At 40.3% G+C, this 23,766-nt stretch overlaps 2 protein-coding genes across 2 annotated transcripts; both read right to left on the reverse strand.

The window, feature by feature from the left end:
* Positions 1–8,411: 8,411 nt before the first annotated feature.
* On the reverse strand, positions 8,412–9,791 carry LOC132564348 (uncharacterized). Its single transcript, XM_060229003.1, has one exon. It carries the CDS (start codon positions 9,789–9,791, stop codon positions 8,412–8,414), a length of 1,380 nt encoding a protein of 459 aa, XP_060084986.1.
* A 228-nt stretch (positions 9,792–10,019) lies between these two features.
* Positions 10,020–11,147, reverse strand: LOC132564349 (uncharacterized). Its single transcript, XM_060229004.1, has one exon. The coding sequence runs from the start codon at positions 11,145–11,147 to the stop codon at positions 10,020–10,022; it is 1,128 nt and encodes a 375-aa protein (XP_060084987.1).
* Between the last annotated feature and the right edge of the window lie 12,619 nt (positions 11,148–23,766).

The raw sequence follows: 23,766 nt of genomic DNA on the forward strand, positions 1-23,766 counted from the left end.
CAGTAACTTTTCAGTGTATATGGACATCAGGTTATACTGTAATTTGTCAGTATATATGAACATGGTGTTCAACTGTAACTTGTCAGTGTATAGTGATATCAGGTTATACTGTTATAGGTCAGTGTATATGGACATCAACTTATACTGTAACTAGTCAGTGTATATAGACATTAACGTATACCGTAACTAGTCAGCATATATGGACATTAAGTTATATTGTAACTAGTCAATGTACATGGACATCAGGTTATACTGTAACTTGTCAATGTATATGGACATAAGGTTTTACTGTAACTAGTCAGTGTATAGTGAAATCAGATTATATTGTAATTAGTCAGTTTATATACACATCAGGTTATACTGTTAATAGTCAGTTGATAGTGACATTAAGTTATACTGTAGCTAGTCAATGTATATAGATATCAGGTTATATTGTAACTAGTCAGTATATATGGAAATCAGGTCATCAAATAACTAGTCAGTGTATATGGACATCAGGTTATACTGTAACTAGTCTGTGTATATAGACATTGGGTTATACTGTAACTAGTCTGTGTATATGGACATCAGGTTATACTGTAACAAGTTAATGTATATGGACATCAGGTTATACTGTAACTAGTCAGTGTATATGGACATTCATGTTATACGGTAACTTTTTAATGTATATGGACCTCAGGTTATTCTGTAATTAGACAGTATATATTGACATGGTGTTAAACAGTAACTAGTCAGGATATAGTGACATTAGGTTTTACTGTAACCAGTCAGTGAATATGAACATCAGATTATACTATCACTTGTCAGTGGAAATAGACATCAGGTAATACTGTAACTAGTCAGTGTTTATGGACATTAGGTTATACTGTAACTAGTCAGTATATAAGGACATGGTGGTCAACTGAAACAAGTCAGTGTATAGTGACATCAGGTTATATTGTAACTAGTCAGTGTATATAGACATCATATTTTACTCTAACTAGTCAGTGTTTATGGATATCAGGTTATACTGTAATTAGTCAGTTAATAGTGACATTAGGTTATATTTTACCTAGTCAGTGTATCTGGAGATCAGGTCATACTGTAACTAGTCTGTGTATATGGACATCAGGTTATACTGTAATTAGTCAGTCTATATGGACATCATATTTTACTCTAACTAGTCAGTGTTTATGGATATCAGGTTATACTTTAATTAGTCAGTTAATAGTGACATTAGGTTATACTGTACCTAGTCAGTGTATCTGGAGATCAGGTCATACTGTAACTAGTCTGTGTATATGGACATCAGTTTATACAGTAGTTAGTCGGGTTATAGTGACATCAGGTTATACTGTAGCTAGTCAGTGTATATGGACATCAGGTCATACTGTAGCTAGTCTGTGTATATGGACATCAGGTTATACAGTATTTAGTCGGGTTATAGTGATATCAGGTGATACTGTAACTAGTCAGTGTATAGTGACATCAGGTTATTTTGTAACTAGTCAGTGTATATAGACATTAACTTATACTGTAACTTGTCAGCATATATGAACATTAGGTTATACTTTAACTAGTCAATGTAAATAGACATTAACTTATACTGTAACTTGTCATCATATATGAACATTAGGTTAGACTGTAACTAGTCAGTGTATATGGACATGAAGTTATACTGCAATTAGTCAGTATATATTCACATTGTGTTGAACTGTAACTAGTCAGTGTATAGTGACATCAGGTTATTTTGTAACTAGTCAGTGTATATAGACATTAACTTATACTGTAACTTGTCAGCATATATGAACATTAGGTTATACTTTAACTAGTCAATGTAAATAGACATAAGGTTATACTATAACTTGTCAGTGTAAATAGACATCAGGTTATAATGTAACTAGTCAGTGTATAGTGACATCAGGTTACATTGTAACTAGTCAGTGTATATAAACATTAACTTATACTGTAACTAGTCAGTGTATATGGACATCAGGTTACACTGTAACTAGTCTGTGTATATAGACATCAGGTTATACTGTAATTAGTCAGTATATATTCACATTGTGTTGAATTGTAACTAGTCGGTGTATAGTGACATCAGGTTATTTTGTAACTAGGTTAAATGATAGAGTTCTGTTGTATGTATTAAAAAACATTTTACTGAAAAAGCATAAACTGTTCTTGAATATGACTGTGAGAAAAGGACAAAGACAAGAGTAACTTTATCCTCATCTTTTGCCCCCGCCCCCTCAATGAAAGTATTTCACAGATGTAAGTTAACAGGCGACAGCTTTCTGAATTGATTAAATACAAAAAGAAGTTTGTAACATGTGTAAATTATTATATAATTTATACTAATTTGTAACTAAATATAGTGGCATCTCCTGTTTCCACCCTTCACTCAGTTACTAGCTGTGTTAGCCTTTCATACCTCACACTAATCACTAAAATCACGCTCAAATAGATGTGTCAACACAAGTAGTGATAGTCATTTTTCCCAATCAGCATCTTTGATAGCGTGGTGTCCGAACAATGATTCTTTTATGTTAAACACTCAGCAAATTCGTTTGTGTAAAAAAAAAATGATACCAATATTTATGACTGATTGAAAGATCAACCATTACTTTTGAATTTGAACACGTTTAAATATTTTAAAAGGGACACAACTATCACATTAATAAAGATTATACAATAAGGAAATACACATCAATCATGAGGTTGGCATGTTTTGTTGAAATGCAATTCTTTAGAACAAGTATTCTTCTTGGATTTTACAAAGAGACATCAACAAAAATATTTAATTGTTGAACTTTGTTGTAAACAATACGGTTTTCTAAAACAAATACATTCATTCTGGTTTACAGAATAGTGAAACATTTTACTTATAACATTGATACGCTGTAAATATGAAAAAGACAGCTGAATATACAGGTAATAAGACATCGTTAAAACAAGCACACACATGGGAATCCTGCAAACGATTAACCATGTGTTCCTTTTTCAAATCAAACACATCATCAGGCTCGATAATCCAGGGGCTACGATCAATTTTGCTGTCTGCACCCTTGGAACATGCCATCGTAAAATTGAAGGTTCCATATGTGACACCTTGATGTACATTAAACGAATCTCGAGGTCGCATAACGGTATGGTTTTGAAGTTGGGTGTCACATATTCGCAATCTTCAAAAGTAGCGTATCAGCCTGTGATTGGCCAGTGTTTTTTCCTTGATCCAATCAAATTACTTGCCTTTGCCTCCAATATGCCATGACATAATTCAGGGGTGCAGAGAGCGATCATAGACCACAACGTTTCATGCGCGACTACGTACATAGTGATAAAACACTGCTTCTAACAAGTCATATCGTTGTAATAATCAGATCCATTGCCGTTTTAGGTATGATTTTTAGTGCAGATCAAAGACTAAGTCCTCGTATTTCGGAGGCGCATTCAAATCCGGACCTCTCCTCGATTTTGTCGCCTCATTATAACTTGGCAGACCAGTTACTCCTCCGTGAATCTGTCGTTGTTCGTTATTTTCACCCTCCGACGTATAGGCCAAGTTACTTTGTCCTAATGATACATTATTCGGCACATTTTCCTGTGTTCCACAAATGTATTGTCCGGACGGAACACGTACCCCTATAGCATCCCGAACTCTAAGGTCAGTTGACGGCATGTTACTGTCCTCAGATCTACTGCTGTATGAACGTGTTGTAGTGTCGCGCACTCGAGTATCGGATGACACTACATTACCACGTAGATGTCTAGTGTTATGGAGCGACGTTTCTCGTATATTGTCATTAGATACCAGTCCGGTTCTTTGCTGCCGTCGTGTTCTGTCTCTAACGATTGCTGAATTTGAACTTGCTATCAGTTTTCTATTAACCACGCTTTCATAACACATTAACCAAATGGCAAATGAGAACAAACATACAACAATGATTCCAACCAGCACAAGAGGATAGACTGGAATAACAAGCATAATTATGTCTTTAAGAAGAAACCACAATGACTGATACTGTCTTTCGGAATTGTCATTTGATGAAACCCGTGTCCAGAGTTGGGATTGAAATTGCATCGAAATACTGAAAAAAAAAAAAAAAAAAAATATTGATGTTTTTCAAAACAAGACACTATGTGAACATTGAATAGGCAAAATTAAATGTGAGTAATTCATGCATTTCCCATCTTGATAAAGCAATCTTCATGTGCGTGCAACAGAAATTGGCCGTTTGCATCCGTTTGCGGATAATGTGAATGCTGAGCATCTTTAAATTTTCTGGCGACATCATAGTCCTCCCAAACAGGAAACTTTGTATAAACCCACGGACTAAATATCTGCTTAAATCAGAACACAAACTAAGATAATCAACAATATGAGGAAACGAGAAAGTTAGCAACACATGTATAGCTGTTTGTGGTTTGTGGCACTTAATTTGACATTTCCTTCACACAGGATGCAAACTGTCATTTGTCCCCGAACGATCACAGCTATTGGTTTTCACAACTGGTCGATGTTGTTAGATACAAAATGATGATTTAACACTTTAATATAAAAACATGGGAATCAAATTTTACTTTGAGCTTGTGAAAAGGTCTGTTTCGTCACATTTTCCCACTTATTAACCTCCCAGTCACAGTCAATTAATTTAATGAAAGAAAATCTTCTTTTTTCCAACCTGTCAGGTATATTGTCCAAGACTGTACTTCAATTCATAGAGGCTTAATTTGTCAGCAGGTCACCAAATCACTTATTCGAAATAGTACTATAGTCATCGTTGAAGGCAAAAGCGACATATCCCCGATGTTAGCTGAAACACGTTATTTCTGATGGTATTACGAATGAATCTTGTCATTTTCTTGTTATTTTCTACATTTCAAAATTTCGCAATACAATTAGACTAATCTAATCTATGTAAGTCACTTATATCAAGGTATTTTATCATTGTCAGATGACCAGGGTCGGATCAGGTCAAATGTTAACAGATTTTATAACCATGTCATGGGTGAATAAACGTGACATATTAAACGTATTAAGATTTACAATGTATTTTCTCTCTGTTGTTGCAGTCTACGATTAGAAATAAGACATGAAATGTTTAGAACTGTGGTGACCGTTCTACATATTCAATTGTTTGTTATCTCTCCCTACACAGAAAGTGACGTCATCTTTATCATGTTGAAGAAAGTTTTAAGTATATCTAGACTGAAATCAAAAGCTCGATGAAATAAAACAAATAAATTCATGATTTGATTTTACGTCATCTCATCAAACACCAATTGTGTACAGGAAGTATGACAACAGATACACTTTATGATTATACTGACACGGTCATGAGACTTCTCACCTCTAAACCGTGTTTAACAGTATACATAGACACGTCATGACGGATACATATACATATATATCATTTAATGATAAATATGACTTACCTATTTTGCGGACATTGTACACCTTGCTCACTTCCTTCTGGTACCCATATGTCGTTAATCAGATTCATATGACCTTTCTCGTGAGTGTCAATTTATCTCGAAATACCAACGTATCTCACTATCTTAGCGGTGAGTAAACATAGGTAGCATATACACATGCGGACCAAATAGGCAGGGTCTCAGAGTCAATCAAATAAACATAGGTGGATACCCGATTGCGTTTAGGTGCGGTATGAAATTGTACTCAAGGTTTATAAAATCCAATGCTTACAAAACCGTGCAAAATATGATAAACGTCAACAACAAATCATCCAAATCCATTTTAAAACAGTTGGGAAATACATTTCAACCTTTATCAGTCATCAGTTGGTATTGTCTTGTTGACTTTTGATGAAACTAATAATGTAATCCTGAACATAAATGGTAGCAAATCACATAGAATTGGCGAAATCTTGTGTTGTGTTTCTTACTTGTGTTACTGTTAATGTGTTGTGTTTTTTATACCTGTGTCACTGTGACACTCTGGTAATGTGTTGTGTTTGATACCTACGTTACTGTGACACTATGGAAATGTTTTTTTTTTTTTATACCTGCGTCAACGTTACACTCTGGTGAAGTGTTGTGATTGATACCTGCGTTACTGTGACTGTCTCGTAATGTGTTGTGTTCGATACCTGCGTTACTGTGACACTCTGGAAATGTGTTGTGATTTACAACTGAATTACTGTGTCGGTCTGGTAATGTTTTTTGTTTGATACCTGCGTTACTGAGACACTCTGGTAATGCTTTGTGTTTGATAACTGCGTTACTGTGACACTCTGGTAATGTGTTGTGTTTGTTACCTGTGTTACTGTGACACTCTGGTAATGTGTTGTGTTTGTTTGTTACCTGTGTTACAGTGACACTCTGGTAAAGTGTTGTGTTTGTTACCTGTGTTACTGTGACACTCTGGTAATGTGTTGTGGTTGATGCCTGCGTTACAGTGACAATCTGGTAATGTGTTGTGGTTGATACCTACGTTACTGTGACAATCTGGAAATGTGTTGTGTTTTACAACTGAATTACTATGTCAGTCTGGTAATGTGTTTTGTTTGATACCTGTGTTACAGTGACACTCTGGAAATGTGTTTTTTTTATACCTGCGTCCCTGTGACACTCTGGTGAAGTGTTGTGATTGATACCTGCGTTACTGTGACTGTCTCCTAATGTTTTGTGTTTGATACCTGCGTTGCTGTGACACTCTGGAAATGTGTTGTGATTTACAACTGAATTACTGAGTCGGTCTTGTAATGTTTTTTGTATGATACCTGCGTTACTGAGACACTCTGGTAATGTGTTGTGTTTGATACCTTCGTTACTGTGACACTCTGGTAATGTGTTCTGTTTGTTTGTTACCTCTGTTCAATGACACTCTGGTAATGTGTTGTGTTTGTTACCTGTGTTACTGTGACACTCTGGTAATGTGTTGTGGTTGAAGCCTGCGTTACTGTGACACTCTGGAAATGTGTTTTTTTTATACCTGCGTCACTGTGACACTATGGTGAAGTGTTGTGATTGATACCTGCGTTACTGTGACTGTCTCGTAATGTGTTGTGTTCGATACCTGCGTTACTGTAATACTCTGGAAATGTGTTGTGATTTACAACTGAATTACTGTGTCGTCCTTGTAATGTTTTTTGTTTGATACCTGTGTTACTGAGACACTCTGGTAATGTGTTGTGTTTGATACCTCCGTTACTGTGACACTCTGGTAATGTGTTGTGTTTGTTTGCTGTGTTACTGTGACACTCTGGTAATGTGTTGTGGTTGATGCCTGCGTTACAGTGATACTCTGGTAATGTGTTGTGGTTGATACCTCCGTTACTGTGACACTCTGGTAATGTGTTGTGGTTGATGCCTGCGTTACTGTGACACTCTGGTAATGTGTTGTGGTTGATACCTCCGTTACTGTGACACTCTGGTAATGTGTTGTGTTTGTTACCCACATTACTGTGACACTCTGGCAATGTGTTGTCTTGTATTTGTAACATACCTTACTGTGCCACTCTGGTAATGTGATGTGTTGTGTTTGATTCCTGCATTACTGTGATACTCCGGTAATGTGTTGTGTTTGTTTGTTACCTGTGTTACAGTGACACTCTAGTAATGTGTTGTGTTTGTCACCTGCGTTACTGTGACACTCTTGCGATGTATTATGTTTGATACATGCGTTAGAGGGACACTCTAGTAATGTGTTGTGTTTGAATTACTATGTCAGTCTGGTAATGTGTTGTGTTTTACAATTGAATTACTATGTCAGTCTAGTAATGTGTTTTGTTTGATACCTGTGTTGCTGTGACACTCTGGTAATGTGTTGTGGTTGATACATGTGTTACTATGACACTCTGGTAATGTGTTGTGTTTGATTCCTCCTTTACAGTGACACTCTGGTAATGTGTTGTGGTTGATGCCTGCGTTACTGTGACTGTACTGTTTCACAGTCTTTAATAACGAGTATACAAACCCCCGGAGAGGGTGAAAACCTACAATCAAACAATGAATCTTAATTAAAACCTTGAAACTGGACATTTGTATGCATATTGTTTAACCGTTGACTAAAATCTCGGCAGAGTTTGTGATTGACTTGATCGACAGTTCATGACACTTGTTACAAGGTAAACTGACCTGATATGTACGCGTTAACATCACTAAAACACGTAATTGAACTAGAAACAAAATATAGAAGGAATGTTCACTCACTCTTTGGGTTGTAACCCCTTCAAAATCCTATTTCGATAGGCAAAACATGTGCCGACTTCGGTGGATGTCGATAAAATGAAACAAGTTTACTCAACCCGCGCTCTGGCGGTTGGTTGCGCGTAAGCGAACCGACTTCAAACGAACCAACACTGAACCCGAACCGAATGTTACTTTACACTCCCCTCCTGAGTTTACCTCACCAACTTATAATATAGATGATAGTTCTTTAAAGACACAAAGTTAACAAGTTTGAGTCATTCTGAACACAAAAGCACTAATTGCGTAACTGGACGGAAGTAAGTCGCTGGTCCGGAGTCTCGCATCACACGAACTGCTGCTTTCCTCACTAGGCTGTCTGAACTAGGAAATATCTTCTCGACAAGACCGACAGGCCACTGGTTGCGAGAGACACAGGATTCCGTCAACAGAACCACATCTCCTTCCTGGAGGTTTTTGCGTTCTTGCTTCCATTTTGGCCGTGACTGAAGATTCTGAAGGTACTGGCCCCTCCACCTTTTCCAGAACTGATTGGCTAACACCTGCACCTGCTTCCACTGAGATTTATACATATCCTGAAGTTGGAGTTCCTCAAAGGGCGCCACATCCTGCTTCACTTTCTGAGTTAGAAGCGTGTTCGGAGACAGTATGCTTGGTGAATCAGGGTCACTTGAGACAGGCGTGATAGGCCTGCTGTTTATGATGGCACACACTTCTGCCATAAGTGTGCACAAAACGTCATGGGTAAGTGGTTTCCCTTGAACCTCGCGCAACATCGAGTCTAAGATCCTCCTGACAAGGCCAATCATCCTCTCCCAGGCCCCTCCCATGTTAGAGGCGTGGGGAGGGTTGAACTTCCACACAACCCTGTGTTCGAGAAGAAAGCTCTGGATGTCATTATCCTCTACGTTTACTGTGCACATACCTAGTTCACCTGTTGCCCCGACGAAGTTTGTGCCACAGTCCGACCGGAATACCTTGACTGGTTCACGAAGTGCCATGAATCGCCTAAGCGAGTTGATGAATGAGGCCGAAGAGAGTTCTTCCACCACCTCGACGTGCACTGCCCTGGCGACAAGGCAAGAGAACATTATTGCCCATCTTTTAGAGTTGGCCGCTCCACCTCTAGTGCGTCGTGTGGTCACCGACCACGGCCCAAATGCGTCAACTCCCACATATGTGAAGGGAGGACTTGGGGTCATACGGTCAGGTGGAAGATCCGACATTTTCTGATGTTCGACCTTTCCTCTTAGTTTCTTGCATTTGACACAGATACGCAACAGGGACGAGATCAACCTTTTCCCTCCAATGATCCAGAAGCCAGCTGCTCTCAGTGCTCCTTCCGTGAATGTTCTTCCCTGATGTTGAACGGAGCTGTGGTAGTGATGGATAAGCAAGGTAGCAATGTGGTGTCCTTTGGGCACGATCACGGGGTTAACCTCGCCGCTCGCGAGATCCTTGGATCTGTTAAGTCGGCCTCCTATTCTAAGAATGCCATGTTCATCAAGGTAAGGTGAGAGTGGTAGGAGTGGGCTACTGGAGTTGAGTCCTTTACCATCACGTAGACATTTTATCTCCAAATAAAAGGAATCAAGCTGTGCTTGTTTAATGATGACTCGCTCCGTCTCTTGGAACATGTCAACGTTCTTGTGTATAGTGCACCAATGCCAGCCACTGCAGTGGTCTTCGTTCCTAGAATGGGTGCGTGCGATGTGTTTCAATAGGGCAATAGCTCTAACCAGACGACCCCATGAGGAAAATCTTTGAAACCGCGTTCCGTCCAAACGCGGAGTTTCGCTGGAAGATGTTTTGAGAGAGGTGACGTCAGGCCTTACCTCTTTATCGGTCTCTACTTGAAGGAGGGGTTAGGTCACTTCTGCAATTTCCTCCTCAAGAAGTCCAGGGCCCTTCACCCATGGGCTAGCTTGAATGACCTTTGCATGTACAGATCTCGCAGCCACGTCTGCAGGATTGCTAAGGGTGGAGACATGAGTCCACTGATTCGGCGTAGAGAAAGCCCTTATCTTCTCGACGCGGTTCGACACATACACATAAAACCTCCTTTCCTCGTTGTGAATATAACCAAGAACGACTTGACTGTCTGAATAGAAACGGACGCTGTCTAGCTTAACGCCTAGTTGCTCGATGACAGTTTGAGCTATTTCAACAGCAAGTACTGCCGCACAAAGTTCTAACCGAGGGATCGTGTGACCCTTTCGTGGCGCGACCTTAGCCTTCCCATAGACGAAGCTGACCTCTGTGATGCCACTTATGTGGAAGGTCTTCAGATAGGATGCTGCAGCAATAGCATCCTGGGATGCGTCGGCAAAGGTGTGGAGCTCCCTCCGAGAAACATCGGTATGAGCAAAGGTGGAGTAGACTCGTGGAATCCTTACATCCTCTAGAGAAGCGAGAGAATCTCGCCACGTCTTCCACTCCGCCTCGCGGTCTGGTGGCAAAGGCTCGTCCCACCCACCAGATGAATTACACGCCATCAGATCCCGAAGAATGAGCTTTCCTCGAATCACCACCGGTGCAATGAGTCCCAGTGGATCAAAAATACTGTTGACGGTGGAGAGCACACCCCGACGTGTGAAGGGCTGCACATCTGGACACACTTGATAGGTAAAGGTGTCATTGTTCACGTTCCATACAAGACCTAGACTTCTCTGAAGAGGAATGACGTCCTTCCCTAACTCTAGGCCCTTTAGTCCTTTGGCCAGGTCATTTGGGTGAAAGGCATCAAGCACCTCCTTGCTACTGGAAGTTATCTTGTGTAATCTCAGATTGCCTTCGCGTGCTAGGGTCGACTGAGTGCGCTTCATGAGATCAATGCCTGTCTTGACGTCATCAGTTGAGACAAGTCCATCGTCGACGTAGAAATTTTGCGACACAAATTCCTTGATATCAGAGTCCGCGCGCTCAACAGATTTCCTTAGTCCAAAGGTGGCAACAGCAGGGGAGGGACTGTTGCCAAATACATGCACAGCCATCCTGTATTCAATTAACTCAAGTTCAGGATTATTGTCTCTGTGCTAGAAGAATCTAAGATAATCCCTTCTACGCGGAAACAATAGAACATGTGTTCTATGTCGGCGGTAAGGGCAATCGATCCTTTTCTAAAGCGTAGTAGAATACCTAGAAGGCTGTTCGTTGAGTCAGGCCCTGTGAGCAAAACGTCGTTCAGCGACACGTCTCCAAACTTCGCCGAAGAGTCGAATACACCTCTGATAGTGTTTGGCTTCTTTGGGTTATATACTCCGAACAATGGAAGATACCATCTCTCCTGGTTGTTAGCGAGATCAGGAGCAATTTCCGCTTGTCCCTTGTCCAGAATTTTCTGCATGAATTCCACCATGTGCTGTTTCTTATTTTCATCCCTTTTCATGCTAGCTAAGAGGGAATTGGCTCTCTTCAAAGCTAAAGGACGATTATCTGGAAGCCGCTTCCTGTTGACCTTGAAGGGAAGTGGGGCCACCCAGCTGCCCTCCTCATCCTTCCTGAATCCTGAGTTCATTATGTCAATGAATTGTTTGTCCTGGATAGATAATCCTGGCTCATTATCGTTTGGTGTCTTGCGGAAGACTTCGTCTCCAGTAAAGGATATATCCAGATCGTTGGGACATGGCTGTAGCAGAGATGGCCTTCCATTACTAAGTGTATTGACCTTGTTGACGTTGACGTGGCTTGGTCTGTGTGCACTACCCAGGCAAGTCTCGCCTATCACCACCCAGCCGAGATGAAGTTTTTGTGCAAATGGTGAGTTAGCACTACCTAGACGCTGATCTAGAACATGGTGAACTATTTGAAGGTCACGTCCTATCAATAGTGTAATGTCTGAATCTGGATCTATAGGTGGGATAAGACCTTTCAAATCCTGAAGGTGGGGAAAATGCCTTGTCACTTCCGGGGAAGGAATCTCCTGTCTCATGTTGGGTATCGCGTCACATTCAATGATGTCAGGAAGTTCTGTCTTGAATGTGCCATCCACCGACTCAATGATGTAACCAGATGCCAACCTGCCTGTGGTAACATGGCTGCCAGAACAGGATGACATGGCGTATTCCAGATCTGGTCCATTTTCATCGAAGTGGTTGAAAAGTGACGATCGTCCAAGTGATCTGTTGCTCTGGTCATCAAGAATAGTATACAACCGCATGACCTTGCTTGGATAATCCTTATGGTAAATCTGGGCTAACACAACCTTACCACATGATTTACTTGTATTTTCCCTTTGGCCACATACTTGGGTACAAATGCCCACAACAGCACCTTGAGTCCTTAAACTGGAGTCTCCTTGTGTCTGACCCTCCCCTCCATGAGCTTTGGAGGCTGACTCTTTGACATCAACGTGAAGTGCTGAAGGATGGTCCTTACTACCACATGTGTCGCACTGAACGGACGCGGTGCAACTCTTAGCTAAGTGCTTCTGAGGACCACAGCACCTGAAACATATTCCATTTGAAAAGAGGAATTCCTTTCGTTCTTTGATGGGTTTGGAGCGGAAAGAACGGCACTTGTTTAATGAGTGATTAGTGTTATGAAGTGGACAAGTGTCCTCTGTCACACTGGGGGCACCAGTTTCAGTCTTTCTTGTTGTTATCTTTGTTCGTGCAGTCTGATCTCTCGACTCTTTGTTGACATCTGGGATAGGGACGTTGTATTCAAAACTGGGGTCGTTCCTTACTCTTGCTAATTCCCGCAAGAACCTATTGAAATGTGAAAAGGGAGGGTATGTGACTTGATGCTTCTCCTTGTACTTCACAGCCTCTGTTGTCCACTTTTCTTGGATGTATGTAGGGAGTTTGCTGACAATGGGGTTCACGCCTGATGATGAATCGTAGTAAGCAAGTAGTACCCTATATCTTGGGTCCTCCTTCAACGAGGCTATCTCTGACACAATGTCTGATAACTCAAACAAGCGGTGATGATCCTTGTTGCTTATCCTTTGGAAGGAACTTAATTTCTTTTTAACAGACGCTTCAACCGACTCTGGACTTCCATATTTGTCCTGTAACCTCTCCCAAATGAGTTTCACTCCGTTTCCGGGATTGCTGGCATTAGCGGCTCGTAACGTGAGTGCAAACTTTGAGGACTCCGGCCCTAACCATTTCACCAAAAGATCAATTTCCTCTAGCGGTGATAGACTTAAGTCGCTGATAATTGCACTGAAACTGGCCTTCCATGTTCTGAAGTGTTCCGGCACACCATCAAACTTGGTAAATCGTAGTAGGAGTAGATCTTTCTTGGCCAGATACTTAGTAAATACAGAGCACATATCCAAGTATGGAGAGGCAGTGGAATAGGTTTGAGGCGATGAGGTGATCATGGCAGGATGTGGGGCAGGGGGGAGAGTGGTGTGAAGACTGTCAAGCTGCTGAGGTGTGCTGGGAGGAATCTGACTTATCACTGCCTGATCCTCATGAGTTGACAAAGGAGTACTGGTAACAGTTGGAGCTGCCATTCTGTCTGTAACACAAGTCTTTGCCGGACTGTTAACCTGATACAACACCGGATCCCTAGGATGGTATGGAAGAGCATGAGGGTCCAATCCAGGAGAAGGTTGGTGCGGTAGGTCCGTATTATTATGAGGCTGCCACCTGGGAGGCAACCTGGGAACAGGGTTGAGCCGGTTTAATTCCAAATGTAACGGAGAGATGGTTTTATGAAGGCCATTATCCCTTTTATTATCAGGGTCGTCGGGTTCCTCCTGGTCTGATTGTTGTTCAGCTATAAACTTTGAAATCCTCTCATGTTTTTCTGGAGCTGTCTCTTGTTTTATAGATAACGCCCGAAATGACGAGTGTGAACATATCGAGTTACCTGTGAAATCCATAACCGCCTTGAATTCAGCCTCAGCTTCATCAGCTTCTCTCTGTGTATGAAGGATTGACAAATCAGCCTGTAGGATAGCTTGTTTCCTCGCAATCTCAGCCTCTTGTTTAACAAACCTAAGTTTGACCTTTGACCTCTCCGCCCTAGCCTTAGTCTTAAGGAGAAGGGTCGTAACTGTACTTGAGGTAATAGAACCGGATTTTCTTGAGGTGGTATGTGCCTCCAAAGCAGAGTCAAGAACCTGAGAATACATATCATCTCTTGCCTGTGTGGGATTTCTGGTGGTGTCGTGTGTCTGAGACGCAGAGTCAAGAGCTTGGGAGGATGGGATTGTGTTATCCTGTGCCTGTGTGGGCTGCTGTAGGTTTTGTTTCATGGACATTTCACTAAGAAATTTTAGGACTTTGTCATCGATGCTTGACTCAATAAGTCGTTGACATACTAACTGCCTTTCGCCGTCATGCGATCTTACCCTGTAGATAATACTGTGTATCGACAGTGTGCCTGCTTAAGTCTCTTAAGGAATTTCTGAACATTATCATTGTCTGTACTGTCTAACCTGTCAAGATTTGACAATAGTGAGTCAATTTCGTGTTTAATGGCAGATAACCTTCCCACATGGAACGTAACAAATTCATCGTATGCTGTTTTACCCTTCTCAGATAGTTGTCTGACTCGTGTTAGTCGATTGATTTCCATACCCTCCACGCTCTGGGCTGTATGGCTCATTGTAGAACCGATCTGTGGGGCTGGATTACCTAGAGTTTTCACTGTACTGTTTCACAGTCTTTAATAACGAGTATACAAACCCCCGGAGAGGGTGAAAACCTACAATCAAACAATGAATCTTAATTAAAACCTTGAAACTGGACATTTGTATGCATATTGTTTAACCGTTGACTGAAATCTCGGCAGAGTTTGTGATTGACTTGATCGACAGCTCATGACACTTGTTACAAGGTAAACTGACATGATATGTACGCGTTACACCACTAAAACACGTAATTGAACTAGAAACAAAATATAGAAGGAATGTTCACTCACTCTTTGGGTTGTAACCCCTTCAAAATCCTATTTCGATAGGCAAAACATGTGCCGACTTCGGTGGATGTCGATAAAATGAAACAAGTTTACTCAACCCGCGCTCTGGCGGTTGGTTGCGCGTAAGCGAACCGACTTCAAACGAACCAACACTGAACCCGAACCGAATGTTACTTTACAGTGACACTCTGGTAATGTGATGTGTTTGATACCTACGTTACTGTGACAATCTGGTAATGTGTTGTGTTTTGCAATTGAATTACTATGTCAGTCTAGTAATGTGTTTTGTTTGATACCTGTGTTACTGTGACACTCTGGTAATGTGTTGTGGTTGATGCCTGCGTTACTGTGACACTCTGGTAATGTGTTGTGGTTGATACATGTGTTACTATGACACTCTGGTAATGTGTTGTGTTTGATACCTCCGTTACAGTGACACTCTGGTAATGTGATGTGTTTGTTACCTATGTTACTGTGACACTCTGGTAACATGATGTGTTTGTTACCTGTGTTACTGTGACACTCTGGTAATGTGTTGTTGTTGATAAATGTGTTACTATGAAACTCTGGTAATGTGTTGTGTTTGATACCTACGTTACTGTGACAATCTGGAAATGTGTTGTGTTTTACAATTGAATTACTATGTCAGTCTAGTAATGTGTTTTGTTTGATACCTGTGTTACTGTGACACTCTGGTAATGTGTTGTGGTTGATGCCTGCGTTACTGTGACACTCTGGTAATGTGTTGTGGTTGATGCCTGCGTTACTGTGACACTCTGGAAATGTGTTTTTTTATACCTGCGTCACTGTGACACTCTGGTGAAGTGATGTGATTGATACCTGCGTTAATGTGACTGTGTCGTAATGTGTTGTGTTCGATACCTGCGTTACTGTGACACTCTGGAAATGTGTTGTGATTTACAACTGAATTACTGTGTCGGTCTTGTAATGTTTTTTGTTTGATACCTGCGTTACTGTGACACTCTGGTAATGTGTTGTGTTTGTTACCTGTGTGACACTCTGGTAATGTGTTGTGTTTGATACCTCCGTTACAGTGACACTCTGGTAATGTGATGTGTTTGTTACCTATGTTACTGTGACATTCTGGTAATGTGTTGTGGTTGATAAATGTGTTACTATGACACTCTGGTAATGTGTTGTGTTTGATACCTACGTTACTGTGACAATCTGGAAATGTGTTGTGTTTTACAATTGCATTACTATGTCAGTCTAGTAATGTGTCTTGTTTGATACCTGTGTTACTGTGACACTCTGGTAATGTGTTGTGTTTGTTACCTGTGTTACTATGACACTCTGGTAATGTGTTGTGTTTGATACCTCCGTTACAGTGACACTCTGGTAATGTGATGTGTTTGTTACCTATGTTACTGTGACACTCTGGTAATGTGTTGTGGTTGATGCCTGCGTTACTGTGACACTCTGGTAATGTGTTGTGGTTGATACATGTGTTACTATGACACTCTGGTAATGTGTTCTGTTTGATACCTCCGTTACAGTGACACTCTGGTAATGTGATGTGTTTGTTACCTATGTTACTGTGACACTCTGGTAATGTGTTGTGGTTGATAAATGTGTTACTATGACACTCTGGTAATGTGTTGTGTTTGATATCTACGTTACTGTGACAATCTGGAAATGTGTTGTGTTTTACAATTGAATTACTATGTCAGTCTAGTAATGTGTTTTGTTTGATACCTGTGTTACTGTGACACTCTGGTAATGTGTTGTGTTTGTTACCTGTGTTACTATAACACTCTGGTAATGTGTTGTGTTTGATACCTCCGTTACAGTGACACTCTGGTAATGTGATTTGTTTCTTACCTATGTTACTGTGACACTCTGGTAATGTGTTGTGGTTGATACATGTGTTACTATGACACTCTGGTAATGTGTTGTGTTTGATACCTCCGTTACAGTGACACTCTGGTAATGTGATGTGTTTGTTACCTGTGTTACTGTGACACTCTGGTAATGTGTTGTTGTTGATCAATGTGTTACTATGACACTCTGGTAATGTGTTGTGTTTGTTACTTGTGTTACTGTGACACTCTGGTAATGTGTTGTGGTTGATGCCTGCGTTACTGTGACACTCTGGTAATGTGTTGTGGTTGATGCCTGCGTTACTGTGACACTCTGGAAATGTGTTTTTTTTATACCTGCGTCACTGTGACACTCTGGTGAAGTGATGTGATTGATACCTGCGTTACTGTGACTGTGTCGTAATGTGTTGTGTTCGATACCTGCGTTACTGTGACACTCTGGAAATGTGTTGTGATTTACAACTGAATTACTGTCTCGGTCTTGTAATGTATTTTGCATGATACCTGTGTTACTGAGACACTCTGGAAATGTGTTGTGTTTGTTTGTTACCTGTGTTACAGTGACACTCTGGTAATGTGTTGTGTTTGTTACCTGTGTTACTGTGACACTCTGATAATGTGTTGTGTTTGATACCTGCGTTACTGGGACACTCTGGTAATGTGTTGTGTTTGATACCTTCGTTACTGTGACACTCTGGTAATTTCGTGTGTTTGTTTGTTACCTGTGTTACAGTGACACTCTGGTAATGTGTTGTGTTTGCTACCTGTGTTACTGTGACACTCTGGTAATGTGTTGTGGTTGTAGCCTGCGTTACTGTGACACTCTTGTAATGTGTTTTTTTTACAACTGAATTACTGTGTCGGTCTTGTAATGTTTCTTGGTTGTTATCTGTGTTAGAGTGACAATCTGGTAATGTGTTGTGTTTGTTACCTGTGTTACTGTGACACTCTGGTAATGTGTTGTGGTTGATGACTGCGTTAGAGTGACTGTCACCATGTAATGTGTTGTGTCACCATGTAATGTGTTGTGTCACCATGTAATGTGTTGTGTCACCATGTAATGTGTTGTGTCACAATGTCATGTGTTGTGCCACCATGTAATGTCTCTTGTCACCATGTAATGTGTTGTGTTACCATGTAATGTGTTGTGTCACCATGTAATGTGTTGTGTCACCATGTAATGTGTTGTGTCACAATGTCATGTGTTGTGCCACCATGTAATGTCTCTTGTCACTATGTAATGTGTTGTGTCACTATGTAATGTCTCTTGTCACCATGTAATGTGTTGTGTCACCATGTAATGTCTCTTGTTACCATGTAATGTGTTGTGTCACCATGTAATGTCTCTTGTCACCATGTAATGTGTTGTGTCACCATGTAATGTGTTGTGTCACCATGTAATGTGTTGTGTCACCATGTAATGTGTTGTGTCACAATGTCATGTGTTGTGCCACCATGTAATGTCTCTTGTCACTATGTAATGTGTTGTGTCACTATGTAATGTCTCTTGTCACCATGTAATGTGTTGTGTCACCATGTAATGTCTCTTGTCATCAAGTCATGTTTTGTGTCACCATGTAATGTCTCTTGTCATCAAGTCATGTGTTGTGTCACCATGTAATGTCTCTTGTCATCAAGTCATGTGTTGTGTCACCATGTAATGTCTCTTGTTACCATGTAATGTGTTGTGTGTTGTGTCACCATGTAATGTCTCTTGTCACCATGTAATGTGTTGTGTCACCATGTAATGTGTTGTGTCACCATGTAATGTGTTGTGTCACCATGTAATGTCTCTTGTCATCAAGTCATGTGTTGTGTCACCATGTAATGTCTCTTGTCATGTAATGTCTCTTGTCACCATGTAATGTGTTGTGTCACCATGTAATGTCTCTTGTTACCATGTAATGTGTTGTGTCACTATGTAATGTCTCTTGTTACCATGTAATGTGTTGTGTCACCATGTAATGTCTCTTGTTACCATGTAATGTGTTGTGTCACCATGTAATGTGTTGTGTCACCATGTAATGTGTTGTGTCACAATGTCATGTGTTGTGCCACCATGTAATGTCTCTTGTCACCATGTAATGTGTTGTGTCACCATGTAATGTCTCTTGTCACCATGTAATGTGTTGTGTCACCATGTAATGTCTCTTGTCATCCATGTAATGTTGTGTCACCATGTAATGTCATGTCATCAATGTCATGTGTTGTGTCACCATGTAATGTCTCTTGTCACCATGTAATGTGTTGTGTCACCATGTAATGTCTCTTGTTACCATGTAATGTGTTGTGTCACCATGTAATGTCTCTTGTCACCATGTAATGTGTTGTGTCACCATGTAATGTGTTGTGTCACCATGTAATGTGTTGTGTCACCATGTAATGTGTTGTGTCACCATGTAATGTGTTGTGTCACCATGTAATGTCTCTTGTCACCATGTAATGTGTCACCATGTAATGTCTCTTGTCACCATGTAATGTGTTGTGAGTCATGTGTTGTGTCACCATGTAATGTCTCTTGTCAACAAGTCATGTGTTGTGTCACAATGTCATGTGTTGTGTCACCATGTAATGTCTCTTGTCATCAAGTCATGTGTTGTGTCACCATGTAATGTCTCTTGTCATCATGTAATGTGTTGTGTCACCATGTAATGTCTCTTGTTACCATGTAATGTGTTGTGTCACTATGTAATGTCTCTTGTTACCATGTAATGTGTTGTGTCACCATGTAATGTGTTGTGTCACCATGTAAAGTCTTTTGTCATCAAGTCATGTGTTGTGTCACCATGTAATGTCTCTTGTCATCAAGTCATGTGTTGTGTCACCATGTAATGTCTCTTGTCACCATGTAATGTGTTGTGTTACCATGTAATGTGTTGTGTCACCATGTAATGTGTTGTGTCACCATGTAATGTGTTGTGTCACCATGTAATGTGTTGTGTCACAATGTCATGTGTTGTGCCACCATGTAATGTCTCTTGTCACCATGTAATGTGTTGAGTCACCATGTAATGTCTCTTGTAATGTGTTGTGTCACCATGTAATGTCTCTTGTCATCAAGTCATGTGTTGTGTCACCATGTAATGTCTCACCATGTAATGTCTCTTGTCAGACATGTAATGTGTTGTGTCACCATGTAATGTGTTGTGTCACCATGTGTTGTGTCACAATGTCATGTGTTGTGTCACCATGTAATGTCTTGTGTAATTTGTTGTGTTTTCTTGTAATGTGTTTTGTCATCTTGTCATGTGTTGTGTCACCATGTAATGTGTTGTGTCACCATGTAATGTCTCTTGTCATCAAGTCATGTGTTGTGTCACCATGTAATGTCTCTTGTCATCAAATCATGTGTTGTGTCACTATGTAATGTCTCTTGTCAACAAGTCTGGTGTTGTGTCACCATGTAATGTCTCTTGTCATCAAGTCATGTGTTGTGTCACCATGTAATGTCTCTTGTCAACAAGTCATGTGTTGTGTCACAATGTAATGTCTCTTGTCACCATGTAATGTGTTGTGTCACCATGTAATGTCTCTTGTCAACAAGTAATGTGTTGTGTCACCATGTCATTTAATGTCTCTTGTTACCATGTAATGTGTTGTGTCACCATGTAATGTCTCTTGTCACCATGTAATGTGTTGTGTCACCATGTAATGTGTTTTGTCACCATGTAATGTGTTGTGTCACAATGTCATGTGTTGTGCCACCATGTAATGTCTCTTGTCTCTTGTTACCATGTAATGTGTTGTGTCACCATGTAATGTCTCTTGTCACCATGTAATGTGTTGTGTTACCATGTAATGTGTTGTGTCACCATGTAATGTGTTGTGTCACCATGTAATGTGTTGTGTCACCATGTAATGTGTTGTGTCACAATGTCATGTGTTGTGTCACCATGTAATGTCTCTTGTCACTATGTAATGTGTTGTGTCACTATGTAATGTCTCTTGTCACCATGTAATGTGTTGTGTCACCATGTAATGTCTCTTGTTACCATGTAATGTGTTGTGTCACCATGTAATGTCTCTTGTCATCAAGTCATGTGTAGTGTCACCATATAATGTCTCTTGTCACCATGTAATGTGTTGTGTCACAATGTCATGTCTCTTGTAAGCAGGTAATGTGTTGTGTCACAAGTAATGTGTGTCACCATGTAATGTCTCTTGTGTTGTGTCACAATGTAATGTGTTGTGTCATCATGTAATGTATTGTGTCATCATGTATCATATCATGCGTTGTGTCACCATGTAATATGTTCTGGCACCATGTAATGTGTTGTGTCATCATGTAATGTGTTGTGTCACAATGTAATGTGTTGTGTCATCATGTAATGTGTTGTGTCATCATGTAATGTCTCTTGTTACCATGTAATGTGTTGTGTCACCATGTAATGTGTTTGTCATCATGTAATCATGTGTTGTGTCACCATGTAATGTCTCTTGTCACCATGTAATGTAATGTGTTGTGTCACCATGTAATGTCTCTTGTCACCATGTAATGTGTTGTGTAACCATGTAATGTGTTGTGTCACCATGTAATGTGTTGTGTCACCATGTAATGTGTTGTGTCACAATGTCATGTCATGTGTTGTGTCACCATGTAATGTCTCTTGTCACCATGTAATGTGTTGTGTCACCATGTAATGTCTCTTGTCACCATGTAATGTGTTGTGTCACCATGTAATGTCTCTTGTCATCATGTAATGTGTTGTGTCACCATGTAATGTCTCTTGTCACCATGTAATGTGTTGTGTCACCATGTAATGTCTCTTGTTACCATGTAATGTGTTGTGTCACCATGTAATCTGTAGAGAAAACGTCTAATCTCAATTCACAGAGTGTAATGTGGTGTGTCACCATGTAATGTGTTTGTCACCATGTAATGTGTTGTGTCACCATGTAATGTCTCTTGTCACCATGTAATGTGTTGTGTCACCATGTAATGTGTTGTGTCACAATGGCATGTGTTGTGCCACCATGTAATGTCTCTTGTCACCATGTAATGTGTTGTGTCACCATGTAATGTCTCTTGTCATCATGTCATGTGTTGTGTCACCATGTAATGTCTCTTGTCATCAAGTCATTTGTGGTGTCACCATGTAATGTCTCTTGTCATCAAGTCATGTGTTGTGTCACCATGTAATGTCTCTAATGTCATGTGTTGTGTCACCATGTAATGTGTGTCACCATGTAATGTGTTGTGTCACCATGTAATGTGTTGTGTCACCATGTAATGTGTTTGTCATGTCATGTGTTGTGTCACCATGTAATGTCTCTTGTCATGTGTTGTGTTGTGTCACCATGTAATGTCTCTTGTCATGTGTTGTGTCACATGTAATCATAATGTCTCTTGTCATAATGTGTTGTGTCACCATGTAATGTGTAGTGTCACAATGTCATGTGTTGTGTCACCATGTAATGTCTTTGTCACCATGTAATGTGTTGTGTCACCATGTAATGTGTCTTGTCAACATGTCATGTGTTGTGTCACCATGTAATGTCTCTTGTCATCAAATGTGTTGTGTCACCATGTAATGTCTCTTGTCATCATGTCATGTGTTGTGTCACCATGTAATGTCTCTTGTCATCAAGTCATGTGTTGTGTCACCATGTAATGTCTCTTGTCATCAAGTCATGTGTTGTGTCACCATGTAATGTCTCTTGTTACCATGTAATGTGTTGTGTCACCATGTAATGTCTCTTGTCATCAAGTCATGTGTAGTGTCACCATATCACCATGTAATGTGTTGTGTCACCTAATGTGTTGTGTCACCATGTAATGTCTCTTGTCATCAAGTCATGTTTTGTGTCACCATGTAATGTCTCTTGTCATCAAGTCATGTGTTGTGTCACCATGTAATGTCTCTTGTCATCAAATCATGTGTTGTGTCACTATGTAATGTCTCTTGTCAACAAGTCATGTGTTGTGTCACCATGTAATGTCTCTTGTCACCATGTAATGTGTTGTGTCACCATGTAATGTCTCTTGTCATCAAGTCATGTGTTGTGTCACCATGTAATGTCTCTTGTCATCAAGTCATGTGTAGTGTCACCATGTAATGTCTCTTGTTACCATGTAATGTGTTGTGTCACCATGTAATGTCTCTTGTCACCATGTAATGTGACACTCTGGTAATGTGTTGTGTTTGATATATCCGTTACATTCACACTCTGGTAACGTGTTGTGTTTGTTACCTCGTTATTGTGACACTCTGGGTAATGTGTTGTATTTGAAACCTACCTTACTGTGCCACTCTGGTAATGTGATGTGTTATGTTTGATACCTGCATTACTGTGATACTCCGGTAATGTGTTGTGTTTGTTTGTAACCTGTGTTACTGTGACATTCTGGAAATGTGTTGTGTTTTACAACTGAATTACTATGTCAATCAGGTAATATGTTTTGTTTGATACCTTTGTTACTTTGACACTCTGATAATGTGTTGTGTTTGAATTACTATGTCAGTATGGTAATGTGTTTTGTTTGATACCTTTGTTACTTTGACACTCTGGTAATGTGTTGTGTTTATCACCTGTGTTACTGTGACACTCTGGCAATGTGTTGTGTTTGTTACCTGTGTTACTGTGACATTCTGATAATGTGTTGTGTTTGATACCTGCGTTACTGAGGCACTCTGGTAATGTGTTGTGTTTGATACCTGCGTTACTGTGACACTCTGGTAATGTGTTGTATTTGTTTGTTACCTGTGTTACAGTGACACTCTGGTAATGTGTTGTGTTTGTTACCTGCGTTACTGTGACACTCTGGTAATGTGTTGTGTTTGTTACCTGTGTTACTGTGACACTCTGGTAATGTGTTGTGGTTGATACCTACGTTACTGTGACAATCTGGAAATGTGTTGTGTTTTACAACTGAATTACTATGTCAGTATGGTAA

This window comes from Ylistrum balloti, unplaced genomic scaffold (assembly GCF_031769215.1).
Source record: "Ylistrum balloti isolate Yb309-2 unplaced genomic scaffold, AGI_CSIRO_Ybal_v1 Utg372214, whole genome shotgun sequence".
Taxonomy (NCBI): Eukaryota; Metazoa; Mollusca; class Bivalvia; order Pectinida; family Pectinidae; genus Ylistrum; species Ylistrum balloti.

Coding starts and splice junctions, on each gene's coding strand:
- LOC132564348 (XM_060229003.1), bottom strand. CDS start 9,791: ATGTTCCAAGAGACGGAGCGAGTCATCATTAAACAAGCACAGCTTGAT.
- LOC132564349 (XM_060229004.1), bottom strand. CDS start 11,147: ATGGCTGTGCATGTATTTGGCAACAGTCCCTCCCCTGCTGTTGCCACC.